Here is a 27,973-nt window from a genome sequence, read left to right as displayed (position 1 = left end):
CTAAACCACCGCTTTTTGGGGAGATTACTGCTTGTTAGTCTGTGCACAGCATGTGTATCTGCAGCTACACATGCCACCGAACTGAAAATGTCACTTACCCAGTGTACATCTGTTCGTGGCATGAGACTCTGCAGATTCACATGCACCCTCCCACCTCCCCGGTAGCCTGTAGCCGTTCTTAGTTGAATGAAAATTGTAAATATGTAAATATTCTTTTGATACACATTAAGTACATACATAACTACTCCATTGCATGGTCACCTCTATACTCTATAGTATACTCACAACTCCTACCTCACCCTCTGCGGGGAAAACAATCTAAGATGGAGTCGACACCCATGCGCAGTGGAACCGAAAGGGAGGAGTCACTCGGTCTTGTGACTCGAAAAGACTTCTTCAAAGAAAAACAACTTGTAACACTCCGAGCCCAACACTAGATGGCAGGATAATGCACAGCATGTGAATCTGCAGTGTCTCATGCCACGAACAGATGTACACTGGGTAAGTGACATTTTCCATTTCTAGATATCTGAAAGTGTCAGATGCGACTTGCAAAGTCTTGTTGCCAAATAAGATGGTGTTCCCAATATTGGCCCTCCTGAACAAGTATGCGATTGATTTACTACAGTTTATTTCAAGTCCAGATGAGGACGAAAAGTTAATAAATATCTGGCCTGCCTCCGTCAGTTTCTGCCCCATGTCGTTTGCATATAAAACAATGTCATCAGCATATAAGGAAATTAAATGGGCTGTAGTTCCTATCGCGAAACCCCAGCTCTCAGCACACTGCCGGAGGCGTTGGGCCGTGGGTTCCAGTGCTAATACAAAAAACAAGGGAGAAAGTAGACTGCCCCGTCTAGTACCTGGGGTCTGAGCCCGATATACATTGTCCAATGCGTGCCTCACCATGGGAGGTGCATAAAGTACCCGCACCCAACGTATATAGGCTGGGGGAGTCCAAAGCGCTAAAAAAACGCCAAACATGTAGCCCCAGTGTAGTGTATTGAATGCCTGTAGAAGATATAGGGAAAGACAACTAGCCTGGGGTTAAGTGTCGACCACATGTCCATAATATGGGGGGTGCATTCTGTCACAGGATATGCCCAGTACGGTTACAATCTTTGCCCTAGGAAGGTTAGGCCTAGGGAGACCAATGGAGGGGCCATCTATTCATAGTTCGCAGCAATGTTTCATGACCAGGACAGACCCTAGCAAGAATGCTTTGGCACATAACATAAACGATAATTGGTCAAGGTCCAGAGTAGCTGTTTGTCCATCCTAGTAGTAGCGGGAGCAGGTGGTTATCGCCAGTCGGTGCACAGCCCATTTCAGCACCTCTCAGTGATGGTTAGGTGTTAGCTCCTCCTGGATTATAGGTTCTGGGGCTTAATAGATGGGAACAAGGTGATGCTTCCATCCGAGTGTGAAGCAACAGTACTATCCACAGAGGAAACGACAATGGGAGGGTGAGAACGGGCTCGTTGCATGGAATACGCCAATTTAATTGCTGCTCTCTGGCTCTCCAGAGCCTGCATAGGTGTGGGTCAAGTACCTCCCTGAGGTGGACGGTGCAAGGATCGCTGTTCCTCTCACGACAGACACGGTCTCTTGGGTTGCAAATAGTGGGAGGATTCCTGGCGACTCAAGTGAAGGAAGGCCTCGTCAAACCAGTCCAGCCCTGCCACCTGCATGCCAGAAAAGAGTATCCGCCACATGGAGTCTTGCTTTATATTTTGAAAGGAGGCTCTCCGTTTCTGCACTGTGTGTAGTCCAGATAGAGAGATACTCTACTATTGTCAACGATGATAGGATCTGCCTTCTGTGCCTTGCACAGGAGAGCTGTAATTCAGTATCCAAGCCACCACTGACTGGGGCGGTGCTCCCGGCAGAGGCCTCTTTGATGGAACTCGGTGTGCCCTCTCCACCATAAACCAGTCTGAGGCTAGACAACACCATGCTCCTCAACCAGGTTTCCCCTTATTGCTTGGTGTCTCGCCCCGCCGAGCCCTCCGGTTGTTAAGTTAAGCAGATGTTGTTGTGGCGTGACCTCCCCTTCGCATCCTCCACTCTCTCCTGTAGGATTTCCACCTATTTGATAGCTGTCCTTCTGCCCTGGGATGAGAGTAGCAATGTCCACCTCAGTGGCCTTCACCTTGTCCACCACCTTTCCATGTTCATCCTTAAGGAGGCTGAGCTCAGGAGTAATGGACCCCAGTCATTGCTCTATTACAGATCATGATGCTTGGATTTCTTTCAAGATAACATCAAGTTGATTCTTGGGGGATCAGTGAACATGGGTGGTATGTGGTCTCCAGATGTGGATACCAGGGAACTCTCTGAACGTGTGGACTGCGGGCCGTGAACCTGTGTTTCTCCTTCGTACAACCCATGACTGCACAGCTTCAAGGGAGCAGAGTTGGTGAGGCCCTGGTTCAGGGGTGTGGCAGGTATATATTCCAGGCAGGAGCGAGCTTTAGATCCATGCAGACCCCGCACCTCTAGGTGTTATGAAATTTCAAGCGGGCATGGCACACTTCAGCGCCTGAGAGGTCCGTCAGCTTGCGGTGGGTGGGGGTGTTGGGTGAATCAGGGGAGGCTGACAACTCTATGCCCCCAGGAAACACCAGCCATGCAACAAGCAGAGGGGGAGCCACGGCCAGAGTATGCCAAGCAAAGTCTGCCATTGTACTATGATTCCTTACCAGTAGGCAATGCCTTAAGTAGGTCCACCTTTTATGGGTGAAATGGTGGCCTGAGTTGAGCAGGATTGCACCGCCGCACAGTCTCCAGGTTCATCCCCGGACAATCCAGGGCTTGTTCGTCAGCAACAACGACCTCCGGGGCCCCAGCCAAAGAGCCCCGACACAGGAGAAGTCACCAGTCCTCCCGGGACTGCCCTGAGCCACCACTGTCGCTTTCAGCACCCAATGGCCCAACAGCAGCCCCAGGCAGGTCACATCGCTGAGCCCTCCGAAGCACCACGGAGATGCACCTCAGTCAGGACTGGCAGCATGGCCCCGGTCAGGACAGGCCAATGCATGTCTCTGAACCTTCCACGGTATCCCCTCCATGGCCGTGCTGCTACTGCCACCACAGACTAGAAGGGCGGACAGCTACCAGAGATTGCCAAAGTAGGGAGGCCCGACTCACCACAAAGCGTGGCCTATCTTGCTCCTTGCATCCGTCGCACCCAGGATCACCCAGACATCCTGCATGGGGCTCCAGCTGTCTCTGGTTAGCGCCACCGGCAGCCGCCCGTCATGGTGTTGCTCACAGCATGCTCCAGCTGAGCAGATGGCCCCTCGAGAGTTGGATAATGTTAAGCAAGCGGGCCTGGATCAGGAGCACTGCAGTTAGACGTCTGCCATCTTTGGCGGTTGGCGCCCACCCTACCAACAGCTCCTAGATGACCCAGAGTACTTCTGCAACAGTATATGCATCTGACAATACATCACTGAAATGGGCGAACATTTTCTGTTAAAAAATTAAACAATTCTTTAAAATTAAACGCACACTGTCAACAGAATAACCTCCTATCATGTGCCAAGCATGGTGATGGTTTGATCATTTGGTCCTGTTTTGCAGCTTAGAGCAAGGATGCCATATCTTAGTCTGTCATGAATTCCTCCCTATACCAGCTCATTCTAGAGGGAAATATAAAACCAAATGTCTATCAGTGAAAGCTTTGCTCGAAGTGCATCATGCAAAATGCCCATGATCCAAAACACCATTATATCCCTTGACTAAATTTCTGAAAAAAATAAAAAATAGATTTTTAGGAGGGCCACTTCAAAGTCCAGACCGCACCCCCATTGAGATACAGTTGCAGGACTTACAGAGAACTAAGCATTAATGAATACCTTTAAACATCCACAAGCGTAAGTCGTTTTGAAAGGAGTGAGCCAGCATTTTTCTAATGTGATGTAGGGGGCTGAAACTTTTAAAGTAAATGTTTCTGTCTAGTTATTTCTGTTAAACGATTTTTCACATGTTATTAAATAAATGGATACTCAACGTTATTGAATGCTAGCTGAAATATTATGTTTTAAACTACGACTAAAAGTGGCCTGTGCTCTTCGCTGTTCACCTATAGTTAGATTAATTTCAACTGTTAGGATTTTGTGAGAACTAGATGAAGGTAAGATGTATCTTCATATGAAAAACTGTTGACTTACAAGTGAGTCTATTTTTCATTTCACAGCTTGGCACATTGGGAAAAAAGTGTTCTGGTTTCCCAGCCAAGTGCAATGATATTCTTCTGTGAATTAAAACAGAGCTAACCCCTGTGATGGAAAAATAGGATTGCCAGAAAGTAGTGGCAGTAATAAGCAGTTTTGTAATCACTGTGATGCGAATGTCTTTCAAAATGTTTTCTCTGAATTTGCAAATTAAATTTAGAAGTAACTATAGTAATGAGTTTTACACACCATTCAGCAGCTTTATTAAATTTCGTCTTTTGTGGTATTTTCACAGTGTTGCCATTAACTCAGTCAAATTTAATAAATAACCGTGAACATCCTAGAACAGCTACAGTGCCCAGTCACGCACCAGTGGGAGCAAGACTACCTCCTCCCTTACCTCCGAATCTGCTGTATACAGCATCCGAAAGTAAGTAAAGGTTTTAGCTATTGTTTCTCTAATATGACAGCGTATGTGTGAATACAACCTTTTAATCCTGCAATCTTTTACCTTTGTCTCATTTTGGAAAATCAAACTGCCTTCAATTCAAATTTGTTGAATGTATTATAATCCCATGAACCATATAAACATATAGTAGTTTAAATTCGTTGTCTAAAACCCAACCTTTTTCACTGTTGCACAGGTATGTTCTTACAGTGCTTCGTCAAAACCTCATGTGCATAATTATAGCAGTTGGGGGGGGGGGGGGGTGGACTAAGATCGGCCCCTGTCCAGAAGAGAAACTAACACATATTGCCCCGAGTTGTGTTGCTTTTCTTGTATGTTGTAGATCATAAATGCATTGGTGCCATTCTTTTTTTAGTCCTCACAATATTAGCGGATATAGCTCCATCCTGAGGAAAATAGACTGACATTTTTCTTTTACCTTTCATTTCTCATTAAGGAAACCCTGTCATAGAAACATATTCCTGAACCCTGCCCCGGAGTGCTGTTTTCACATTTGTTCTCATTTTACATTTTTAATAAATGTAATGTTTTTTGCTCTTTTATGGCAAGTGTCAATTTTGGTGGTTTTGAAAATGTAGCCTTATGACTTCATACTCTGCCTGTGAACCTTTTTTTTTTTCCTATCTAATCGTAAAGACTGCAGCACACTTGATCAACTTCTCTTGGCTTATTGTTGGGGTCTTTGTTGGTCATTATCAAGTTTTTATTTTGTCTACACCCTACAGCACATCTTTCTTTAAAAAAAAAAAAAAATCCTCTCTCCTAGTGTTTCATTTTGTTAATGGCCTTTTTTGGTAAAGTGACTTATAGAAAGTCAGATATTTTCTTAATGTGCTTGAGATGTGTATGTTTTTTAGTCAGCACAGAGCAATACTGATTAGAGGTCCGGAGCAGCTTCCACCAGGTGAGAGATTAACTCCATTAAATTATGTGCTGGGGTATATCTGACTTGCCCCATTTATCAGTGGGACAAACTGGATGGATCCCTGCACCTAAACATGTGGAAGCTGAAGGCAATTTTCTCATTGTTGATGGCCTTTCTTCCAGTGCTGAGTCCTGCTTGGGGAAATAATTAAGACAGAAAACACCCTGGTCTACTACTGCATCAGGAAACCGATGACACTCCCTGCTCACAGCTTTGCTGGCTTGAGGTGGCTTTTTAGGAATTTGGCGTTGCAATAAGATATGCGACTGCTTGTTTTCCACATTATGGGAGTCAATGGCCCTGTCTGTCACTGTTACTTCCAAGCCCCCTTCTAGTGTATACTGGCCTTAGAAACTGCAATATCATGGACCTGCATGACCTGCGAGTACAAGGAGGAGACTACCTTCCTCATACCTGGGTGTATAATCCTAGTGAGTGCTACATATTCTAGACGTGCATTGTCATTAAAGGGTGCAGTGCTATGATAGTGTGAACCAGTCTACAGTATCATAAAACTAATAAAGAAGTACTTCTCCCTCTATATTTTAATAGCTACACTGTCGAAAAATACACCTGTAGAAAAAGGCTACACCTCTAGTCTAGCTGCAGCACTTAAAAGCATTAAGGGAATATTATGAATGCTACTGATGACACAGGTGGTTATTACAAACATGCAAGACCCTAGCTCATGTCAAACCGTTTGTGTCGAAAGAGGTTTATATATTTAAGATGTTTACCTCTTACTCTTCTTGCCTAAAACTTTGTTCAGGTCGATGCATCTGACAGGTCTGCAGTGGTTGTCTTTTCAATATTTCTAATGCTGCGCTTGCCCCTAAAATGACCATCAAGCAATGGGGTTTACTTGTTTAGTTCAGAGTACACGTCTGATAGACTTTTAGCTGCAGATTCCGTACTTTGAGGTTTTCCCCAGGCGTCCGACTTGATCTGCAAATTTTGGACCAGTACCCCTGCTTGCTAGTATGTCATGTTGTTCGGCTCAGCGCCATAAGTGATGTGTGCTGACATTGGTTCTTTTCTTTCCGATTCAGTCAGTGTAGATTCAGAAAGAGCTACCCCCAATGTTTTTGACTGACTTTTTTCTCAACTTTTGTCAAGGTCTTTTTGAGATTTCCATCTCTTTGTGTGTGAGGGATGTCCCCCGAGAAGCCCAATAGGTTCAAATCATATGGTACTTGTCATAGGCAGATGTCTTTGACAGACCTGCATTTGATTTGCCTATGTTGTCTGGAGCCTGACCACAACTCCAACTCATGGATTGATGCGCCATGAATCTGAAGGTGCTGAGAAAATGGTCCCTCAAAATCCTCATAACCCGAAGTTGGTTGACCCTGCAACAATCCAGGTCCCTGTCGTGGGATCACTTGTGGAGTTGCTCCCATGGTCGTAATCTCCATCCTGATTGTTGGGTAAGTAAGAAAGTCTACAAAGTTGAAGAGGTCTTTCACTTCTCAGCACCATTCCAAATGACTGGACCTGGTGCAGGAGTGTCAGCACTCCAGGCCTCTTTCTGCAGCGGAGCTGTGTGAAGGTCAGCTCCATGCCTCAATGTGTTTCCTGGAGCCAGTGTGACGGATATCCTACGAGGGGCCTGGACCAGGTTCTGCACAGGGGCTCCTCTGCACAGAACAATTGCTCGCCACCATCACCCTGCTCTTGGGGATACCAGATTCCTTACCCAGCACCCCACTTTAGAGGGCTTGGTGGTCCAAACCTCTGCTTCCAGCATCAACCCAGGAATGTCTCTTTACACTCTACTGGTTAGGGAATCCAAGACACTGAATGGCTTTTGAAAGAGGATTTTCTCAACCACCGATATAGCACTGCGGTCATTGATCACAATGTGACTTCTGGGTCGATACCAGCACCATGAGTGATTCGGTTGCACAAGTGCTGCCTATGGTGTTGGAGGAGGCTTGGACCACACTCTTGCAAGCTATTGCTGAAGTGAGAGCTGCAGCAAAGTTCATCATTCGATGTGGATTTAACACAACTGACCCGCTGGACAGAGTGATTTCATCGTTGGTGGCTCGGAGACGCCATGCCATGCTGAGAACTGGCTTTTCAGGGGATGCTCAGTCCTCGCTTCTAGACATGCCCTTAGATGACTTGCGCCTTTTCAGTGAGAAGGTGGATTCAGCACTGTAGTGTTTCAAGGATAGCAGAGCTACGGCCAGATCCTTGGGCCTATCCATGGCCCCTTGCCAATCCCAGTCCGCCTTTCATGGCTACAGAAGGTGCTTCTAATCACGTTCATTCACTTCCAGCCACAGAGGCCAGCAGGCTTGCTAGCCTTTTTGTGGCCAAGGACTGCGGTTCTCACAGACCACGTGGGTCAACTAGCCAGAAGTCTAGTCAGTCCACTTCTCCCTCTGCAGTTGCAGCCTCAAAACTGTTTGTTTGCCCTCATATCACCACGGACATCCATTGGAAGGCAGGTTATGCTATCACCAGCACCACTGGCAGTCAGTAAGATCTGACAAATAGGTTTTACTGATGGTTCAAGGCGCTATTTCATCCCCTTTCTGGACACCCCTCTACCCATGCCACCCAGTTGCACCCGGCTGACAGAGGACCATCTCTCATTACTTTGTCAGGTGTTGTTGGCTCTTTTGTCCAAGGGAGCCATTGAGAGGGTGCCAGCATCATAAGTAGGCTGTGGTTGCTATTCCTGTTCTTTTCTGGTGCCCAAGAAGAACGGAGGCCTTCTCAACAACTTCCTCAAAAAGGAGAAGTTCAAAATGCACACAGTAGCTCGCGTTCTGCCTGTCCTGGATGCTAGTGATGTACTTGGATGAAGTACACTTCCACATTCCCGCCCTGCCTGTCCACAGGCGTTACCTGTGGTTCACGGTGGGCCAAGAACACTTTTTTTGCTCCACTCCCTTTTGGCCTTACCAGTGCCCCTCAGGTGTTTACCAAATTGATGTCTGTGGTTGCAGCACATCTGCGGAGGCCAGGGGTATCAGTCTTACACCTACCTCGATAATTGGCTGTTTAAAAGCGAGTTTGCCTCAGGCAATCACCTGCCATCTCCAGACTACAGTGGGCCATCTTCATTCACTGGGGTTCACTGTGAATTTGCCAAAGTCACACATAGCTCCCTCTCAGATGCTCCCTTTCATTGGGGCTGTTCTGGACTCTGCAGTTTTGGGCCTATTCTCCTGAGCGACTTGTCCAGGATATTCAGGGTCTGATTCTTATGTTTCAGCCTCTATCCTGGATTTTAGTTAGAATGACCCTGATGCTGTTGGGCCTCATGGCCTCCTGCGGCCTTCTTATGGCACATGCTCATTGGAATATGAGGGCTCAGCAGTGGGACCTGACGTTCTAGTGGGCATAGCATCAAGAAAATCTCTCGACATGGTTCAGATCTCAGTGAGAACTGCAAAACACCTGCAGTGGTGGCTGACAGTCTGCAATGGGGTTACCAGCAGAACCCTCTCCCTTTCTTAGCCAGTAGTTGCAAATGCATAATTCCTGGCCTAGGGTGGCCATCTAGGAGAGGTTGAGATCAGAGGATTCCTGTCTCCGGTGGAGTGTGAGCTTCACATCCACCTTTTGGTGCTCTGGGTGATCTTGTTGGCATTGAAAGCTTTTCTTCTTTAGATTAAGGGAAGGCTGGCTCAGGTGTTGACGGACAACACCACTGCTACGTAGTACTGCATCATGCGGGTTGAAGGTCATTGATAATTGTATGATTGCTGATATACTTTCGGGAGGGTGAAATACTTTTTTCTTTTGTTTCTTCCCTTTGCGCTCCATAGTGCTTTGAGCCCGAACTGTACAAACTTGATCGCTGGTATTGGAGCGTGCGTCACATTGTTCACACTGTTACCTAATCTGAGTCATTTCAATTTTGCTTTTGACCCTCCCCTAAGTGCTCAGCGGAAGAGCCGATACTACAATATTCACTGCACTCTGGGGAAACTCACCCCTTAATGGTTTGCAAGCATTCTTTTCCAAACATTTCTACTCATAACTCAGACTGTGGTGGTCCTAGGACAATGGGACCACCACCAAAATGTTAAGCAAGACACACTCGTTCTGTCATCTGTGTCCCCACAGTAGGTTAGTGGGACCCCAAAATAATAAACACGCCCACTATTCAGTGTCTTTTTAACCTCTCTCATGGCTGGAACTTTTTGTTCTACCGCTGAGTAGTTTGTGTTTTAAGGGCCTTGTTTGTAATATTGTTGTAGACCTTGTCTTAAAATATGTAATGCACTATGCCCTTCAGGGGCTAAATATATGGTTGCACTGCATTACTTTCTGCAATTCTGTTTTCATGTGGTTAAGCCCTCTAGGGGATAACTGTATGAATACATGACCATGTTTCTTACAGATGCTATTTTTTGTGGTGTCCTCTAGGAGCTGTTCTGAGCATTAAAGTCAACTACAATATTTGGGGCACTCGGAAACTCGCCCTATTATGCTTTGCAGGGCATTCTTTTTACAAAACAATGTTGTTCATATCTCAGCCTGTGGTGGTCCTAGGACAATGAGCCCACCTTAAAACGTTAACAATATGCTCTTTCTTCCTAGATCATCTCTGGGTTCCCACACCACTGGGTTAGTGGGGACCCTAAAATAATGACCCCACCCACCATTGTGTTTTTTTAAGCGTTCTCATGGCTGGAACTTTTGTTTTACAGTTGAGAGTAGTTTGCTCTTTAACAGTCTTTTTTTGTAATATCATTGCAGTAGGCCTACCAGCCTTGAAAAAGAGTAATGCACTAGGCCGTCTAGGGGCTAAATATAGGGTTGCACTGCATTATTTTATGCCATTCTGTTTTCATGTGGCTATGCCCTGTATGGACTAGCTATATGGTTAGCTGACCATGTTTCTTGGAAATACTATTTGTGTTGTCCTCTAGTGGTTGTTCTGAGCATTACAGTTAACATACTACAATATACGTAGCACTTGGAAACTCGCCCCATAATGCTTTGCAGGACATTCCTTTAACAAAACATTTTTGCTCAGCCTGTGGTGGTCCTAGGGCAATGGAACCACCTTCAAAACGTTCACCACAGCATGCTCTTTCTGTCTAGAATAGCGAGGATCCATTTTATGTGACAAAAAAAGTCTAGTTATGCATCTACAGAGCCAAGAACTCAAGCTCAAGTAAACACAAGACCTATTGCATTGCAAATGCTAGTTTAACATTTGTAGAGAAGCACCTCATCTTCTGCTCTGCCAATGTGAAATTCAAAAACAATCATATTTTGCACCTCAGTGCTCCAGGTTCTGGTTGTCTTTTGCTTCGCCTGTAGTAGCACTGAGTTCTTACCCTGACCCTGATGATCCAGGAGCTTCACTATTATAGGACCTGAAGGCAGAACGAGAATAGGGCAAGGCATCAGCACCACAAAAAATCAGGGAAGACCTCTTGGATAAATAACTTTGTCAGCAGTCTCTCCACAAGTTATACCATCCAGTAAGACTGTGTTGCTTGAGGAACCCCAAGCACCCTTGCATTCTTTTTTGTGTTGTAATTTTTTATTGAAGCGAAATAACAGTATGGGAATACAGAGCACATTATACCACCACACTTTACAGAAAAAACATAGGTGGTCATCGGCTATTATTGAAAAAGAAAGGTAAGAAAAGAAGGAAGAGGAAGACGGGGGGAGGGGTACACCAGGTGAGGAGTGAGGGTACCTGAGAGAGGCACTGATACGCAGAACTAGTACTATGACATATGACAGTGGTAGGGACCTAATTACAGGTGATCCCTGGCACCTGGATGAATCCTACAGTCTACAGCCAGGGGGGAAACTAGACATCCAGCCTAAGGAGTCGAACTCCAGGATGATTGTGGGGGTGGCGAGGGGGGGTGATGGTAAAGTAGTACTGTACAGTATGCTGAGACATGCGGATCCCCTGAGGTGGTTTTGCGGACCCTCGGGGGTCCCTGGAGTGAGGTTGGAAACAACTGCTGTACTGGAATAATCATTCTAGATTGTATTTTTTATTGCAACGTCGACCTAGGTCACACCAGTTCTCTGAGGTCTATCTAGTGAGAAGGTGGCCAAGAAATGGCAGAAAAACACCCCCGTATATAGAGGGACACTATGCAAATTGTCTGCCAGCACCCCATGTTGGCCAATGAGGGCAGCGTACCAGTCCAAACCAATTGGCCCTAGACAGAGCTGCTCAATCCATCCAACAAGCAGGGCCCCGAGTGGAGCAGCAACTGTTTAGCTTGAGCGCCCCACATAATACCAGCCTTCCGCCTACCTCAACTGGCAGCGAGTTGCAGGAGAAGTTCCAAAGATCCATCACCTCCTGCACTCATGCAAAATTCATACACCAATTTTCACGTCGGGACACAGGCATCGGAAGCCCACATCAAGGCCCTGGATATGATTTCACCCACATCCAGGCCATGGGTATGGTCGTACCTACACGGAGAACCAGCAGTATCCCACCGGAGATCCGCCAGAAGTCTTGTCATTATCTAGTCCCAATTGCAAGGACTCATAACCCTCAGAGAAATCTACACCAGCCCTAGGTTTACATTATTAAGGAACAAGTCACAAGAGAGGCCATGATGGATGCTCTGCGATACCCCACGCTTGTGCAGTGCATATCCTCCTGTCCCCACAGAAACATGTAAAGGGGGAGAAGGTCATAATATAAGCCAAGAGAAAGGTTGAGTTTAGGGCATAGTAATCGATGGCTCACCATGGCAAAAGCATCACTCATGGCCTATTGAGGGGTCTCATGTAGACTTCCCCGAAAGTCTGGTGGTCTGTCAGAAAGCAGCACTGTGATTGCAGTGCCAAGGTCACCACTTTAGGGGAAAGAGAGAGACTCGCTAGAAATACTTGCAGTGCAATGCCCAAACCCATCTGAAGGGTTTTGTAGGACAGTGGATCTTAACCTGTCGTACGAGGACCCCTCAGTGGGTATGTAAATTGCTTACAGAATTAAAATATTTAATAAATTCAAATTAATAAAGTGTATACAAATAAAGAGGCACATTTGAAAACTTTTCTACTTTTCATTGTAAATTAAATAAAATATTTCAATAATAGGGGATTTGTTTGGTGTATACTTGTTTTTATAATTTTGTATATTGTTTTGAGGTCCAAATCTTGGAAATTGCAAAGACTGTGGGTTGCTGGCCTCCAATAATGACCCACTAGGAGGTCACCGGATTTCAGTAATGATCTAGTGGGGGGTCCACAACAGTTAAAAGGTTAACAGCTGCTTCAGTAGGATATTTCCTCAGGGTTGGGAGCTGCACTGTTAAACAGGTATTATGCTGTGCAGCCCTCTGGTCCTCCTCATCTAACATGTTAATTCTGTTGTTTTCTTGCTGCGATATTTTAGCACATCATGTGGTGTCAATGTTTGCACCATGCAGGTCAGTAGTATCAGTGGAATTGTAGCCTATGATTGAAGTCTGTTAATCAGTGTGTCCACTGTATTTTTACATTCATGCATTGGTGTTGATATTTAGACATTAACATGCAGTTGATTTGCTGTTTTAATTGTTTGCAGAAGTATACAACATACACATTTCAGGAATATCTTAAACTGCTTTGTAAACTTTCAGTTTTCTTGCTAACACTGGTAGACACCTTTTTTTTTTATTTATTTTTTGTAAATTTGTCCTTTATATTTCCATAGATTGTGTATATTTTGAAAACGTATTGGTCTAATGATATGTGAGATGAGTCTTAAATGTTTAACGTCAAAGTGGAAATCTTGTAGTACTTAGAGATTTCCTAGTTATTTTTACTGTTTACTCATCTTCAATTTAGTGATGCATTATAAGGCTTCTACTAAGTCATGGTGTGGTGCTTACAGGTGTACAAAGCTTAATTTAATACCTTTGCTACCAAGCCATTCCCCCCTAGAATGCTAAGCCCTTTTTTGGCTATTTAGGGTAGTTTGTACTTAGGCCTCTATGACTCCTTTTCCACTTAATTCATTCATGCCAAATTTGCCTCTTTTTTTTTTTTTCCCAACATCCTGGGGATTCTAAAGTTGTCCATGGTTTGTGGATTTTGCTGGAGGGAACCGAAAGGAAAAAAGCCATAATATAGCTACATTTTGTTTGTTTTGGAAAAAAATGGAAAAAGTGCTCTGCAAAAAAAAAATGGCATCAACAAAAGTTTTGCTGTGCGTTTTTCAAAGAGGGAGCCCACTTGTCCACATTTTTGTGCTTTCCACCCATTTCCAGTTTGTGGTGGAAACCGGCCTGAAGCCCCATGGGTGATCTCATAATGCTATACATTTCTGAAAAGTAGACAAAGTTCTGAATTCAGCAAGGGGTCAATGGTCTAGATCCTGAAGGTTTTCCAAAATAAACTGTTTAAATAACAAATATTGAAAATTTGTAGGGAAAAAAGCCATTTGTTGACACCGTTTTCTTTAACTTCGTCATGATTGCCGGCTTACAAAAGCAATATACCATTATGTCCACTCTACACTTCTGGTTGTGGGGATATATAGGGTTTGTATATTTTACAAAAACCCAAGGTACCCAGAGCCAACAAATGAGCTGCACCTTACAATGGTTTTTCATTGTCTACTGGGTATAGAGCAATTCATGTGGTAAAAAATAAAGGGTGAAGAATGGGTATCGAGGAAACCTAAATATTTCTTAACGGAACACCAGGTACAGAGTTTAGGAGTGGTGGTTATTTGTACATCTCTGCATTTGTGGGTACCCATACTAGCATGTGATTCAGAGAGATTTCTTCAAAGCTCTTCTTTCTTACTGTTAGAAATGAGGTCTCCAGTTGGCAGAGGTATACACCCTTGCCCAAGTAGGGACCACTATCCTAGCCATGGTAAGTCACAATACAATACAAATTATCATGTGCCCACCCTCTGGTAGCTTGGCGCCGAGCTGTCGGGCTTAACTTAGAAGGCAATGTGCAAAGTATTTGCAATCAATCATACAGTAACACAGTGAGAACACCACAAATACACCACACAGGTTTAGAAAAAATGATAATTTTTATCTGACTGAAATAAGGTCAAAACGACAGATCCAATAAACACATGTTGAAATATCACTTTCTAAAAGGTTTAAAAGAGTCTCAGTCCATAAAAATAAACAGTTGTCTCTTTGTTAAATACAGTACCTGGAATGCGTCAAAAATAATGACGCATGGAGATCGCAGAGGAGGAGATGTGTGGTAAAATAAGGTGTTGCGTCTGATTTTTTGACGTGGCACAGACGATGCGTCGTTTCTTTCCAAGCTGCAAGGGGTTTGCTTAGTTTTTCGGCATGCACTCTTGGTTCCTCACTGCAATGCTGGGATATTTTTACACCCATGGACGATGTGGTAAAATCCGTGACGCGCTGGAAGAAGATGCAGATGCAGCGTTTTCCATCGCAAGGTAGGCTCTGGGTCAAATCTCCAGTCGAGAAGGCAGTGCTCCAATGTTCAGGTAGGCTGTACAGCGATTTGTCAGCTGCAATGCAGGCTTCGTGTCGATTTCTGCAGGCTTTGCATCGATTTTCGATGCACAAGGAGTTTCTTGAAGGGGTGAAGTCTTTGTTGTCCCTCAGCCTTCAAAAATAGGAGGTAAGCTCAATCCAAGCCCTTGGAGAGCACTTTTGGGGGAAGTCAGTCTCCTTCCAGGAAATTGAGGCCAGCAGGGCTGCAGTCCTTTCCAGCAAAGCAGTCCAGATGAGTCCTTTGGGCAGCCAGGCGCTCCTCTGACAGAGTGCAGGTCCAAAAGTGTCTGATTTGGTGGGGTCAGAGACCCAGTTTATATACCCAAAAGTGCCTTTGAAGTGAGAGAGACTTCAAAGAGTGGTTTTAAAATGCACAAGTTCCCCTTTCAACCCAGTCCTGTCTGCCAGGGTCCTAGTGGGGAGGGGGGTTATCAGTTCTTTGTGTGGGGGGGCAGACCACTGGCTTTTGAAATGTCATGCCCCTCCACCCTTCCAATCCAGGAAGACCCATGCAGATGAGTGTAGATGTGACTGAGTGCACTCTGTTTGTGGTTGTCTGGGTGAAATGCACAAGGGAACTGTCAACCAGCGCAGACCAGATGTTGATTGGAGACAGGCTGTATGGCACAGATGGTTTTAAGTGCAGAGACATTTTCACTTTCTAAAAGTGTAATTTCTAAAATAGTTACCCACAAAAGAAAAGGGTGTTGGACAATGGAGAACGGTGCTCAAAGACCCAATCGGCACATGTATGGTTGCTTGAATATCAATAAAGCGGTGCACTCATAAGGGAAACACCCTTTCACCCTAAACCTGAAAAACCAAGGTAATCAGACAAAACAGCAGCTAATGAGGCACTTGCTATAAAAATGTACGTATTACACAGTCAATATCAAATCTCTATATGTACTTTTCTTTTGATCATGTGGAACATGCACCAGTGAAGTCCAATACCATATTTTCAATAAGAAGTTCATTCATAAAAAGAGGCGTCTTGATTCTTCAGTGTGATCCACCAGTCTGTAGTTTATCTTGTTCTTTCATGTATGTAGATATAGGGCGTTCAAATACATCTCAGCTTCCATGTGTACAGATGTTACATTTCCAGTATACCTCTGCCACAGCCAACACGTGTTTTGTCCCCAAGAAGCAGGATTTTCTATGACCATTCTGGCCATACTAAATATGACCTGTTTACCCCTTTCAGATCAGAATCTCCCACTCAAAGTATATGAGGGCAGTCCTAATTCTAGTCTATGAAAGGAGCAGGCCTCACAGTAGTGAAAAACTAATTTAGGAGTTCTTCACCACCAGGACATATAAACACATATGTACATGTCCTGCCTTTTACCTACATAGGACCCTGCTCTATGGGTTACCTAGGGCCTACCTTAGGGGTGACTTGTATGTAGAAAAGGGGGAGTTTAAGGCTTGGCAAGTACTTTTACATGCCAAGCCAAAGTGGCAGTGAGACTGCACACACAGGCCTTGCAATGGCAGGCCTGAGACATGGTTAAGGGACTACTTATGTGGGTGGCACAATCAGTGCTACAGCCCCACTAGTAGCATTTAATTTACTGGCCCTTTACAAGGGTCTTATAAGTACATCAGATGTGCCAATTGGGGATGAACCAATGTTACCATGTTTAAGGGAGAGAGCATATGCACTTTACCACTGGTTAAAAAAACAGCAAAAACAGTGTCAGAAAAGTGGAGGAAGGCAGACAAAAAGCTGGGGGGTGACCGCCCTAAACCTATCAGGTTGAACACTTATGTACTGGCTTACATTTGGAAGGCACCAATGCTGATAAATGCTATTGGTAATACCATCTTCTACTATCCTGCGTTCCTTTATGTCTCTGGATAAAAATGATACCTCACTTGTATGGATAGGTATAGTGCACGTTCTAGGAATGGGCCCAAATCAGAAAATACACACCCACTCCCCCCAACAACCCCTGCTCCCTACTCCTTTTTTTTTTTTTTTTTTTTTGGGCAATCTGGTTAGATGTTGATTTGGGCCCTAGCTTTGCTAACACCCCTGGGAAACCTAACAAAACTGCACCTCTGGGGGAGTTCTCGGTGTGGTGACTTGCATGGCTCTCACCAGGTTTTCCTTCCCATTTGCTGGCTGTATTGGTTTTAGGCTCTCGAGGTTCAGTTCTTCCCGCCTGATGAGAAAGCTGTGTTCACTGACTACTTCCTCAAACTCCTTTTCTGTCAGCAGGCCTTTAAATATTGTTCTTGTATGTTACGTTTGCTGGGTATTCAAAGACTGAGGTCAAATGTCAAGCTGTTTTTTTCGTGGAATCCTGGTTATTTTGTTTTGCTTTCTTCTGACTTCAAAGTGACAGCCTTTATAGGAAAGAGGAATGCAGCCTTTCTCCATGAAGCATGTTTGTGAGCTTTTTCTAATTTTTATTTCAGACATAGCCACTTCAAAAGGTATCTTCTTCATCTGCACAAAACGTTACCATGTTTTTTTGCAAAATTGTTCTTCTTTGAGTCCTTTTAATTTGTGAAACTGCCTTTTTAGGAACAAAGTACAAAACGGCATTTCAGTCTGTGTCAGCTTAACATATGGCGATCATGGGCAATTTGCATTGTTTTTTGCCCATTCACTCTCAAGCACAGGATATGATCTTTTCAAAGAAAAGAGACAGCCACATTGTAACACAATTTAACAATGCTTGGTTCTCACTTTGATGTGTAAAACATTTGCTGTATTTAAGACATCTGTGACAGCGTTATGGAGAGTTGTTTTATGTAGTCCATCTGTAAATGTGCCTTTTTCAGAGCACTTAAATTACTGTATAAAAAGATTTCCTCATTTAACCTTGCAGGCACTAGGGCAATGATTTGGATGGTGCAGCAGGTGCAGAGGCACGGGGGCAAAAGCTCTATGAAACCCATGGGCACCAACTTTTACTACTCAACAAGCGGTCCCACATGCAGTTAACTTGCAGGCACTAGGGGCAATACTTTGGATGGTGCAGAAGGTGCAGTGGCATAGGGACCAAAAGCTCTAGGAAACCCACTGAGCACAGATTACTGCTATATGTTACCACTAAACAAGCAGTCACAAATGCAGTTACTTTTCAGGCACTAGGGGTGCATAATTTGAATGGTGCAGTGGCATAGGGCCAAATGTTCTGGGAAACCACTGAACACTGAGTATTGATATATTGTACTACTAAACAAGCATTCAGAAGTGCTTTTTTAATTAATTTCTAACCATTGGATCCAAAGTAACACACCGTCTAAAGCATCACTGTAATAAAAGCAGTAACCTATTGGACTTTTCTGTCTACATACAACTTATGTTACATTCAGCTCATTTATTTGGCACATTTTTACAGTTTTTATGGTCCTAAAATGCTTATGAATCTGGACACAGTAACATCTTGGCAAGGGCGCTCTCCATTCTATAACATTAGCACTTCAGCCATTGTAAACACTATATAAATACTTATATCTTACCATATGGCATTTCAGACCTAGCATTGACAAAGCCAGCAGGTCTTGCCTGTGTATGAGCTATTGGCTTTGTTAATGTTTTTTAGCCATATTATACAGCAGCATTAGCTTCAGTGCAGCATAACTGAAAATAAAAAAAGAAGTGGTATAATGCAGACAGTGCTGGCTGTCCTACAGCTTTTTTTAACGTTACTTTCAGCCATCTGCAAAATAGTTTAAATTTTTTTTTATCAAAATCAATAACTTTTGCATAGGCAAGACGTATTGGCTTTGCCAATGCTTGTTTACATTATGAGTAGCTGTGGTTTTTGGGCTGTATCTTAGCTGCCACCTAGGGAAACTTGGGAAACCTAGCAAATGTATACAATTTTGAAAAGTGGACACCCAGGGAAGTTCCAGATGGGGTGACTAGTGTGGCGCTCACCAGGTTTTCTTACCCTTAAGACTTTTCAAACTCCAAACTCTGACTAAAAGCACGCATTTTACTTACATTTTTGTGAGGAAAGAGGAAAACGTCTGTGATTAACAGGGAACCAAAGCATTCCTGAGACCCCTGATAGAAAATGGTACCTTACTTGTGTGGGTATGGGCAGGTCTAGTGCCCGCAACATACCCAGGTTAAACCAGGGGCTTAGAGAGTACCCTCACAAGTACTCTCATTGACCCTGGTTTGATCCATTCCGGTCATGTGCACTAGGCCCAGCCACACATATGGGTCAGAATTTTTATAAGCACAAGTGGGGGAAGGCTGGTTGGTAGAAATTTTGTGGATTCTTGCTGATTCCAGATGTTCTCACCATAGACATGTAAGGAAAATGAGCAAATTCAGATAGTTAGAAGCTTGTAGAACATTGTGGGTAAGATAACTTTGTGGGATTCGTGCGATTCACACAACCCTGGACTCCCCTCGCTGTCTAATTTTCAGAAATGACTTGATTTGGTAGGTTTTCCAGGGTGTCTGTTGAGCCCAGGCCCAAAAACCGCAGCTATCGCTTTTGTTGATGTCACCATATTGCGTCTTGGACCCCTTCCTGTTGCGGGTGCTAGGCTCAACTTAACAGATGAGGTACTATTTTTATTGTGAGATGTGGGTAACACTGTACGATACTGATTTGTGACTTCCTACATATTCCAGTAGTTTCACTCAGAAATATGAAGAAAATTTGTTTTTAGCCATTGTTTGATGCTTGCAAGGGCTTCTGGTAAGAAACCCTTCTGTGATCATGTGAGACACACCACCCTGGAGTTCCCTAGTGTGTCTAGTTGACACAAATCTGATGTTGGTAGGTTTTCACTAGAGACAGTGTACTCCTTGGCACACACATTTCTTCCTATCTTAAAAGATCTGCTCACCTATTTCAAAGAAACACATTAGTAAAAGCTGACTAAGGTCCAGCAGTGCATGGCATAATACAAGGACCCCCCCTTACCCCCTTTTTTTAATTTATTTTGGTCACCTGGAATTTGCTGACTCATACCCAGTTTTGGTCACCTGCCTGATACCCAGAGTAGTGTGGTGTGTTGAAGCCATATATTGTCGAACCCTGAAAGTTGCTCATAGTTTTAGGTTTTTGGTTGCCTGTTTAATATATATTAAATCGAGTTCCACAAGTGGCATTTGACTGCATTTAAGGGTTTGATGCAAATATTCTGATAGCAATTCATAGCACATCTGCATTTGTCTGTTGGCGGGACAAGCACATTCACTTTTCTGTGAAATTATCACTGTTTGCACAAGTCTTAGCTTAGATTCATAAATATTGTCTTGCAGGTGGAATATCTAATTCAAGGAAGTGTGCTTGTTTCTTGGTGGCCAAGAATATAACATTTCATGCTTTGTAAACTTAGTTTTTTTCTTTTTTGGACGGCTTCTTGGAACATTTTCTTTTTCACTTGAGTTGAAAAGCAATTGTCATTGTATAGTTTGCAGCCTTCAATCTTTAATAACCCAAAGACACGGCGATTTGATAAATTTAGCAGAGAGCAATTGTTGTCTAAATGGATACAGTGCATGCGCTCAACCGTAGATCCCTAAAGTAATTGAATTCCTCACATTCTTTCAGAATTTACAGTTGCTTCTTGCACTATCTTTAACTTCTGTAAACGTTTTTGCTCTAACATGAGTTAATTAGCTTTACAGCTGTAACTTCTGAATGTCCTGTGCATGTTAACATTGAGTCACTAGTACACTAATCCTCGACAGTGACATCTTAAAGGTTTTTCTAGAGGAAGGTTGCTTTTGTGGGCTGACAGGCTGCTGTTCTTTTCCACCTTGAGCCTTTTTCCTTGGGTGTGATATTCCATTAATAACTTTAGAGTAAGGTCCAAGAGTGGTCTTGTCGGGTATAGGGTTTTAGATTTCTGGATGCTGACCTTAAACAGTGTCCCTATCACTAGAGGCATCTGCTGAAATGATGTGTACTTTCCTTCTCCAGACCACAATGAGAAATCAATTTTCCTGGCCTAGGTGTCCACTTTCACCCTTTCATCCACTCCTTGTCGTAGGATCCACCATTTTACATGAATGAGGGAGCCCTAATTATAGGCCGATGGGCAATGAAATGTTTAACTATACGATGGAAAACATTATTACTAAATAATCTAACCAGATTTATTTCCTCTCAGTTGCTGATCAGTTAAGCACAATAGCATTAGGAAGATGAAGGGTGAAGCTGGAGAAAAGACTGTAACCTGTGAAAGTCCCTTTTCTTTTCCCGCCAACAGAGGCACCATTTGAAAGTTTTTGGAGTTGATGACACACAGACCCTTTTTGAGATTAGTAAATTGCTAAAATATAAACTTTCACAATTCCCATTAGGACTTGATGATGCACAGGTTTGCAAGCTGCTGCAGACTGTACCATGATTACATTGGTCTGTGCCAAACATGCTATACCAACTCACTATAGTGCTGCCTGTGTTTCACTCATCCATTCCCTACAGCAGTGATTCTTAATCTTTTGCCTTTTGGAGACCACCCCAGTGAACACCATAACACAGGGAACCACCCACCTAAGCAATTTCTATGATTTGACTCTCCAAATAACACTCAAAACTACAGAAACAAATATATATTACAATACATAAATTATTAAATATTTTTGTTTAATACTGACAACACGTATACAAAAATGTTTAATAGGAAGGTTAGCATGTTTCACAATTTGGAATTATATCTAAAGGATAAAGCTATATGGTAGGCTATGACATTTTGCTTTGCCTTTTTGCTTGTAATGTAAACTTTCTGTTTGCCTGTGCATAAAAAGTGCTTTAATTGAGATCATCAGTTGCCTGTATTACTGGTTGCTGTACCTGCGTGGCTCCCAGGCTTCAAGCAAAGGTTACTATCATAACTTACAGCTTCCAGTTTTAAATTCCTGCTTTGAAATTTTCAAATGTATATTTTGTATGTATACATACTTTATAAAGTTAATGTTACATGTTTAAACAGTTGGAGACTTCACAGACTTCTTGAGTAGGTGTCATGGACCAACAGGGTTCCATGGACCCCAAATTAAGAACCCCTACCCTAAAGGTATTTCATTGACCTCTGCCTCCAGCTTGATTTCACCTTTATAGCTGCCAACCAGGGCAAAACTAGAAACTAAGAACAGTGAACTGTGACGATAGGTAAACTTAGTGGGAAAAAAACTGAATAATCTTTCATCTGCCATGCAAGTTCTCAAGAACCAAGGACAATTAGGCATTCCTTCTAACGTGTGGCTGTTGTCTGTTGAAGCGCGGGAATCAGTTGCTACTGGAGGCTCACTGAATTTCCTAGTACCTTGTACAAGGGAGTGAAGTGGAGCAGCCAAGGCCTTCTCTTGGATTGTGATGTGGAGTCAGATGCTTAGTTAAGCAAACACATGCACTGCTCACAGCAAAAATAATATCCAAGTCGTGTTATTTTTGCTATAAAAAAGAATGCATCTTTATTTGCAAATAAAAATGTGTGCTTACCTCTTGCAGGAAGGCATATGCATAAATCACATTCCTTGTAAGTATCGAAATTGTTCTCCATATAAATCTATCTCTCATAGTCATATTTTCAGTGGAAATGAGTATTAAGTTGCAGAAAGGGATGTTATCAAATGTTACAACCAGGGTGTTGTGTTGGCTCACTTTTATGCAGTCCTACAGTTCTGTATTCTATTCAGTTCAGTGATGCACTCATGCTCCTGAGATGTTGGAATGAGCGGCTTTGCTGGCCAAACCCCATCTGCATAGGCAGTGGTGGCTCAGAAAGAGGAAGCACACAACAGAAATGGTCATCTCTCATACATGGAGGGCCTTACCAGACAAGATGTTTGTACTTCTACCACCCGGGAGAAGAATAAAGAAGCCAAGCTGACAAATGACAGTACTAATCAAGCAGAGAAAAATGGATCTGTGGTTCTTTGCTTTTGCCGTCATATTTGCAGGGTAACTGACCAAATTCCTTTCAGACACCTATAGATTACCTAGCCTGTGTATAATATAACATCTGCGTTTGGATACACTATCCACCAGAATGAGGATTACAGAATGTAATTAACTTGTTATTCATGTGGCTGCTTCTAACCACAGATTCCTTAATTTGAGACTACCCAAGTACAACCTTCCAAGTTTGGAGGGTCTGAGGAGTGGGCTCAGGCCAAAAAGCCCTGCAGGACTGAGTGGGCAAAATGACCCTGTATACACACTTAGCTGTCAAAGAAGTACTGATTGATGAATGTGTGTACTAACGCCCACATTTCTGCTTGTCAGGGTTGAAGACCAGAACTCCCCTAGTTCTGCTGGAATGGGACTTAGACCTTTGGATTGCTCTGTTTTGCCAGGAGTGTAGCATATCTTTATGCATATGGTGATCCGCTTTGATGGAGTTCCCCACTTACTTTTTTTAAAAAATTTTTTAACATCGGCGTCACATTCAAAAAGCTAATCATCAACACAATACTCTGCGATCAATGTAGAAACCTAAAGCTCTCCTGGATCAAATACATTTGTCTCTCCTCTTGAGGGATGTGGAGCAGAAAAGAAAATCACAGGTAGGTTAACGGATTGTCCCACGTGACAGGGCTATACGACTTTAGACAGAAAGGGAGCCCATGTTTTCACTACCTGCTTGTCAGGAAAGATGGTGATTTACAGTAATAACCAAATATCTTGATGGTTAAAAACCACAGAGAACGGCTATGCATAGCCTTGAATGGCATGCAGATGACAAACATGAGGACCAAATTAAGGCCCCATTGAGGCAGGATGAAGTATTTCAGAGAAAGCCTATGTATCAAGCCTTGCAGAAGCTCATCGTAAGAGGTGATTTAGAGACAGAAGACTAGTCTTGCAAATATAAAAAGGCCAAACGGGCCGAAATGTACTCTTAATTTTGCCCACTGCAAAGCCTTTCATGACTAACAGGACAGTACTACAGCTATAACATGCCCTGTAATGGATCAACACCAGACCACAAACTTCTGCCGGCACCTGAAAAAATTGATTTGGCTGAGTGGCGTCTAGTTGCAAGGATCCCATCCACCACTTCAGACCGCAAATCATAAATCATTTATCACCTACCAGTCTCCATGCATGGTTGCTGAGATGGGAGTTTCTCCTGAGCGGTTAGTTGGATGGGAGAGAAAATACTCAGACTCTAGGGATCCTGGTACCACACTTCATTAGCCTTATCCATAGCTATCATGATGACTTGGGTCCAGTCTGACTTGACTTTCTTCAGAACTTGAAGCAGGAGAGGGAACGGTGGAAATGTGTACAAGAGTCCTGTCGTCCTTTGCAGGAGGAGTGTGTCTCCTGATGACGTTCCTGGTGGAAATTTCGGTCCTCAGTTGTATTAGCACTGCATGTTACCAGCAGTGGCAAAAACATCCAGCCTTGTGCCTACAGTGGCTGAAGTTGTCCTGAGCCCTCACAAGATGAAAAGGTAATTTATCCTCCAGCTGACATCTCCTCAGTTCATTTACATTTGGAGACCCCGCCAGATTGTTGGTCACCAGCTGATCCACCATCTCCAGAGGTGCAGGGCCTCTTGGTGCAGGATCCAGGACTCAATCCGGCGCTGCTTGTTCGAGTACCACTTGGTTGTACTGTCTGTGAAAACCTGCTCCCTTAGCTGGTTGGAAGGAAGATTGTGAGGACCAACAGGTTAGCTTGAACCTCCAACAGGTTGACATGCAGCTGGTGCTCCACTGGAGACTATTATCCCCTGATTTCTATGTCCACCCATATTAAACATGAATCCCAGGGGCATAACATAAGGCTATTTACATCTCTCTTCCCTCCCCAAGAGTGTGGTTGGGCTTAGGTCTTCTGGACCTTAAGGGGCTTCTCTCGACTTCGAATGTGTATTATATATGGGATAAAGTAACGATTGCACTCATGTCCCAGTGGTAATGCCATGCTCCTCTCCCACTTCACACTGCTCGGCTCACACACATTAGTTGCCTTGTCATCTTATTAGATGTTATATCAGCAGGCGGTAAGCTCTCCCTGAGCTTTTGTGTTTCCGGTATGCTGTATGATCCAACATGCCAGCCAATTTATAGACGATTATATTCAGTAGCAAGTCTTCCCTCTCTTCACTATTACATGTAACTTACTGTCACTCCATCCTAGCAGTCGACTACTTGATCTGTCTTCCGACCCCATAATCCGTACAACAGATCTCATTGTGACGCAGTTTACCTGTTTTATGTTTATTCTATAGTACATGGGTAGAAGGATATGCATTGCACTATATAACTTTATGTATGGTGACAAATGTAATTCTTGTTTTCTCTTCTTTGTTTAATCATCAAGTAAATGTACTGATGTTTATTGTTATGATTAATAAATAGATTTAAAAAATATATATATATGGGATAAAGTACCCTCTGCTGAACATTATGAAGATATTGCAAATCACCAAGGAGTTAATTGAACATATAGAGTAATAAAGCCGAAGTCAGAATTAATTTTTAAGGCTCTGTAACTCAAAGGTGACATGCAGTCATTAAAAGTAGTACAAGTTATTGTTTAGGACCTTCACAAATGTGGAAATCTACATACTTGGGAACCTATCCTGGCTGTTGATTCCACTTGATAAATTGTGTATTCCTGGCTAGTTAAGTTATATTACTATATCTCTGGTCCAATATTTTAGAATGCTTGGGGTACTAGGAAACAGGGTAATCTAGAAAGTACTAAATTAACTCATTACAATGCCAGTCGTTTAGGCTTTTATATATTGAAGCACATAGGTGGTAGTAACATGCTTATTTTCTACATATAATACACTGCTGCCGCCCATTCAATACCCAGTAGTCCTTTAGTGAATCTTAGTAAATATGTTATCATTATGTAAACAGCAAACAATTGCCATACTAGTGGGTAAGTGGGCAAGAGAATAGTTGAGAATGTAAGGTGTAATGACCCATGCTGGGTCTGAAGGAGGACGAAGGTCAAAGCAACTCAGGCTCATATGCAGCACGCTGTAGAGAGGGCAACTGTGTCAGTAGGGTTCGGAGGGGCAGGTAGCAACATAGGCAAAGAGCAGCACAGGGGTCCGCAGGAGGTAGAGCGTACAGTGCCTGGTCTAGGATGAAGAGGGATTACACTGCTTTGTCCAGAAGAGTGGGAGAGCAGCAAAGGGTAAAGATGGGGGTCAGAGAGCATCGAAAGATAGAGGGAGTTGGAGAGCAGCAAAGGTTAAAGATGGTTTGGAGAGCAAAGCAGTCTACAAAGTGGTTAGAGAGCATTCACTTGTAAGCCTATATCTAGAGGGAGACTTCTGCTGAATGTAAGTCTATGCTCCTATAGCTAGAGACATGGAAGGAGAAGAATTGAGGAGGGGTGAAACATGATGACTCTGTTCATAATCTGCCTTTGGAACATTTGTTCTTTGAGAGAAGAGGAAGGTGATCATTTGATGTTTACACATTACACTGAGGAGAGGCTGCAAATGTGCAGTCACCAGGCGGGTCCCTGATGTACTTGTGATCATAGGCAGACGATTAAATGCTGACCATGTGTGTTCATGGTGGGCCTTTATGTCTCTAACTGTAACCAGAAATTACCCTGTGTCATCCACTGTGTCCTGCTGCATGTACTGGGATTTCAGTTGGAGCAGCTTTCTTCTCACTGCTTTGTGATTTCATTTTCTGTAGTGATATCAACGGTGGTAAGTTCACATAATGTCATTTGTGGTGACATCATTATCATTCTAATTGATCATTTTAAAACTTAATAAATCATACGTCTTTTTGGCCACAAAATATTAGCCATTGTGGGAATATTGCAAGGTTCAGAGGAAGCAGAGAGCAGTGTCGGGGAGGAAAAAAAAAAGCTTAGGTTAAAATGCGTTGGAGAGCAGTACAGGCCACAGTGGGTATGGAGCAGGCCAGAGCCCAAAAGCATAGCAAGCAGCACATTGTGAAAAGAGCATGGAAATGTAGTCTCTGGACCCAGGAAATCCAACGTTAAATGTGTTACTGACCAAATTTATTAAAATTGCTCAATATAACACGTTTAGTTGGAACTCTTCCGCGCTCTTGCCATTTTGCCCGTTATTGGTTAGGATGAGGTACTCTAACAGTATATGTTGATGTTTAGTGCAGTTATTATTTTATGCACCATGCACTTAAAAGCTGTGCCTATGTACATTGCTTTGAGTTTTATGCGGGGTTCTGGATTGGGTGGTTTGTCTTTTAATATGTTGCATTTGCAATTTATGGTGTGCTTTTAGCTTGAACTCAGTATGCGAGGGCACTTATTTTCGATTGTTATTAATTGTTTTTTGCTTTGCTTTTTTGTATTGGATTTTATTATCTGTACAATAAATTATACCACTGGCATGGAAATATAGACTAGGCAGAGAGAAACAAACGGTCATTAAGAGTGGGGAACAACATGAGTTCTGGAGGGCAGCATAGAGTTAAGGGGTAAAAAGCAGCACCGGGGTTCAGTAGTGGCGCGCTACACTGAGTGGGTGGGAAGCAGCACAAATATGTGCTGTATACAATGACTGAAGTATAGGTTGAGGGAGCGGGGCAAGGGAGACTGTGGGGATCTATCAGCCCTGTAGCAAGATGGGAAGAAAGTCTGACTCCAGGAAAGCAGAACCAGTCTTTATAGAGAGTCTGTTTAAGCACTCATGAATTCAGCAGATTTTTGGATTTACTAACTCCTGTCGCTATCCCAGACCCGATATCTTGTTATGAGCACTTTTTCACTTTTTTCCGGAATGAAGAATAGCCACACACATTTGGGAATTCCTTTTGCATGTGGTTTTCCCCAGCTTTGTGAAAAAAACTGCTGATATTTTCTGCATGCTCTGGTGGAAAGTATCAGAAGGAGGGCCGTTGGGGATAGGCATGTGGGTTCAGCAGTTGAAGGACAGAGCAGGGCTGAGGCAATAAGAGGTGCATTGTCTGCTCCCTCTGTGGTGCTGCAGGGGTAGAGTGAGGGCTGGGCTTTTTTCACACATCATCCCCTACGCCTAGAGAATT

The 27,973-nt window shown here is 43.4% G+C and overlaps 1 protein-coding gene across 3 annotated transcripts in view; it reads left to right on the top strand.

The window, feature by feature from the left end:
- The window catches only part of RBM27 (RNA binding motif protein 27), a 622,061-nt gene that overhangs the window by 255,772 nt on the left and 338,316 nt on the right, over positions 1-27,973 (top strand). For all 3 annotated transcript variants that reach the window (XM_069244680.1, XM_069244679.1, XM_069244678.1), the window contains exon 9: positions 4,474-4,608. In XM_069244680.1, the coding sequence (XP_069100781.1) occupies positions 4,474-4,608 (135 nt within the window). The remainder of the gene's footprint in view (positions 1-4,473; positions 4,609-27,973) is intronic.

This window comes from Pleurodeles waltl, chromosome 7 (genome assembly GCF_031143425.1).
Source record: "Pleurodeles waltl isolate 20211129_DDA chromosome 7, aPleWal1.hap1.20221129, whole genome shotgun sequence".
Classification (NCBI taxonomy): Eukaryota; Metazoa; Chordata; class Amphibia; order Caudata; family Salamandridae; genus Pleurodeles; species Pleurodeles waltl.
Note: the sequence above shows the minus strand (reverse complement) of the source record. Positions and strands in the feature narration are given on the sequence as shown.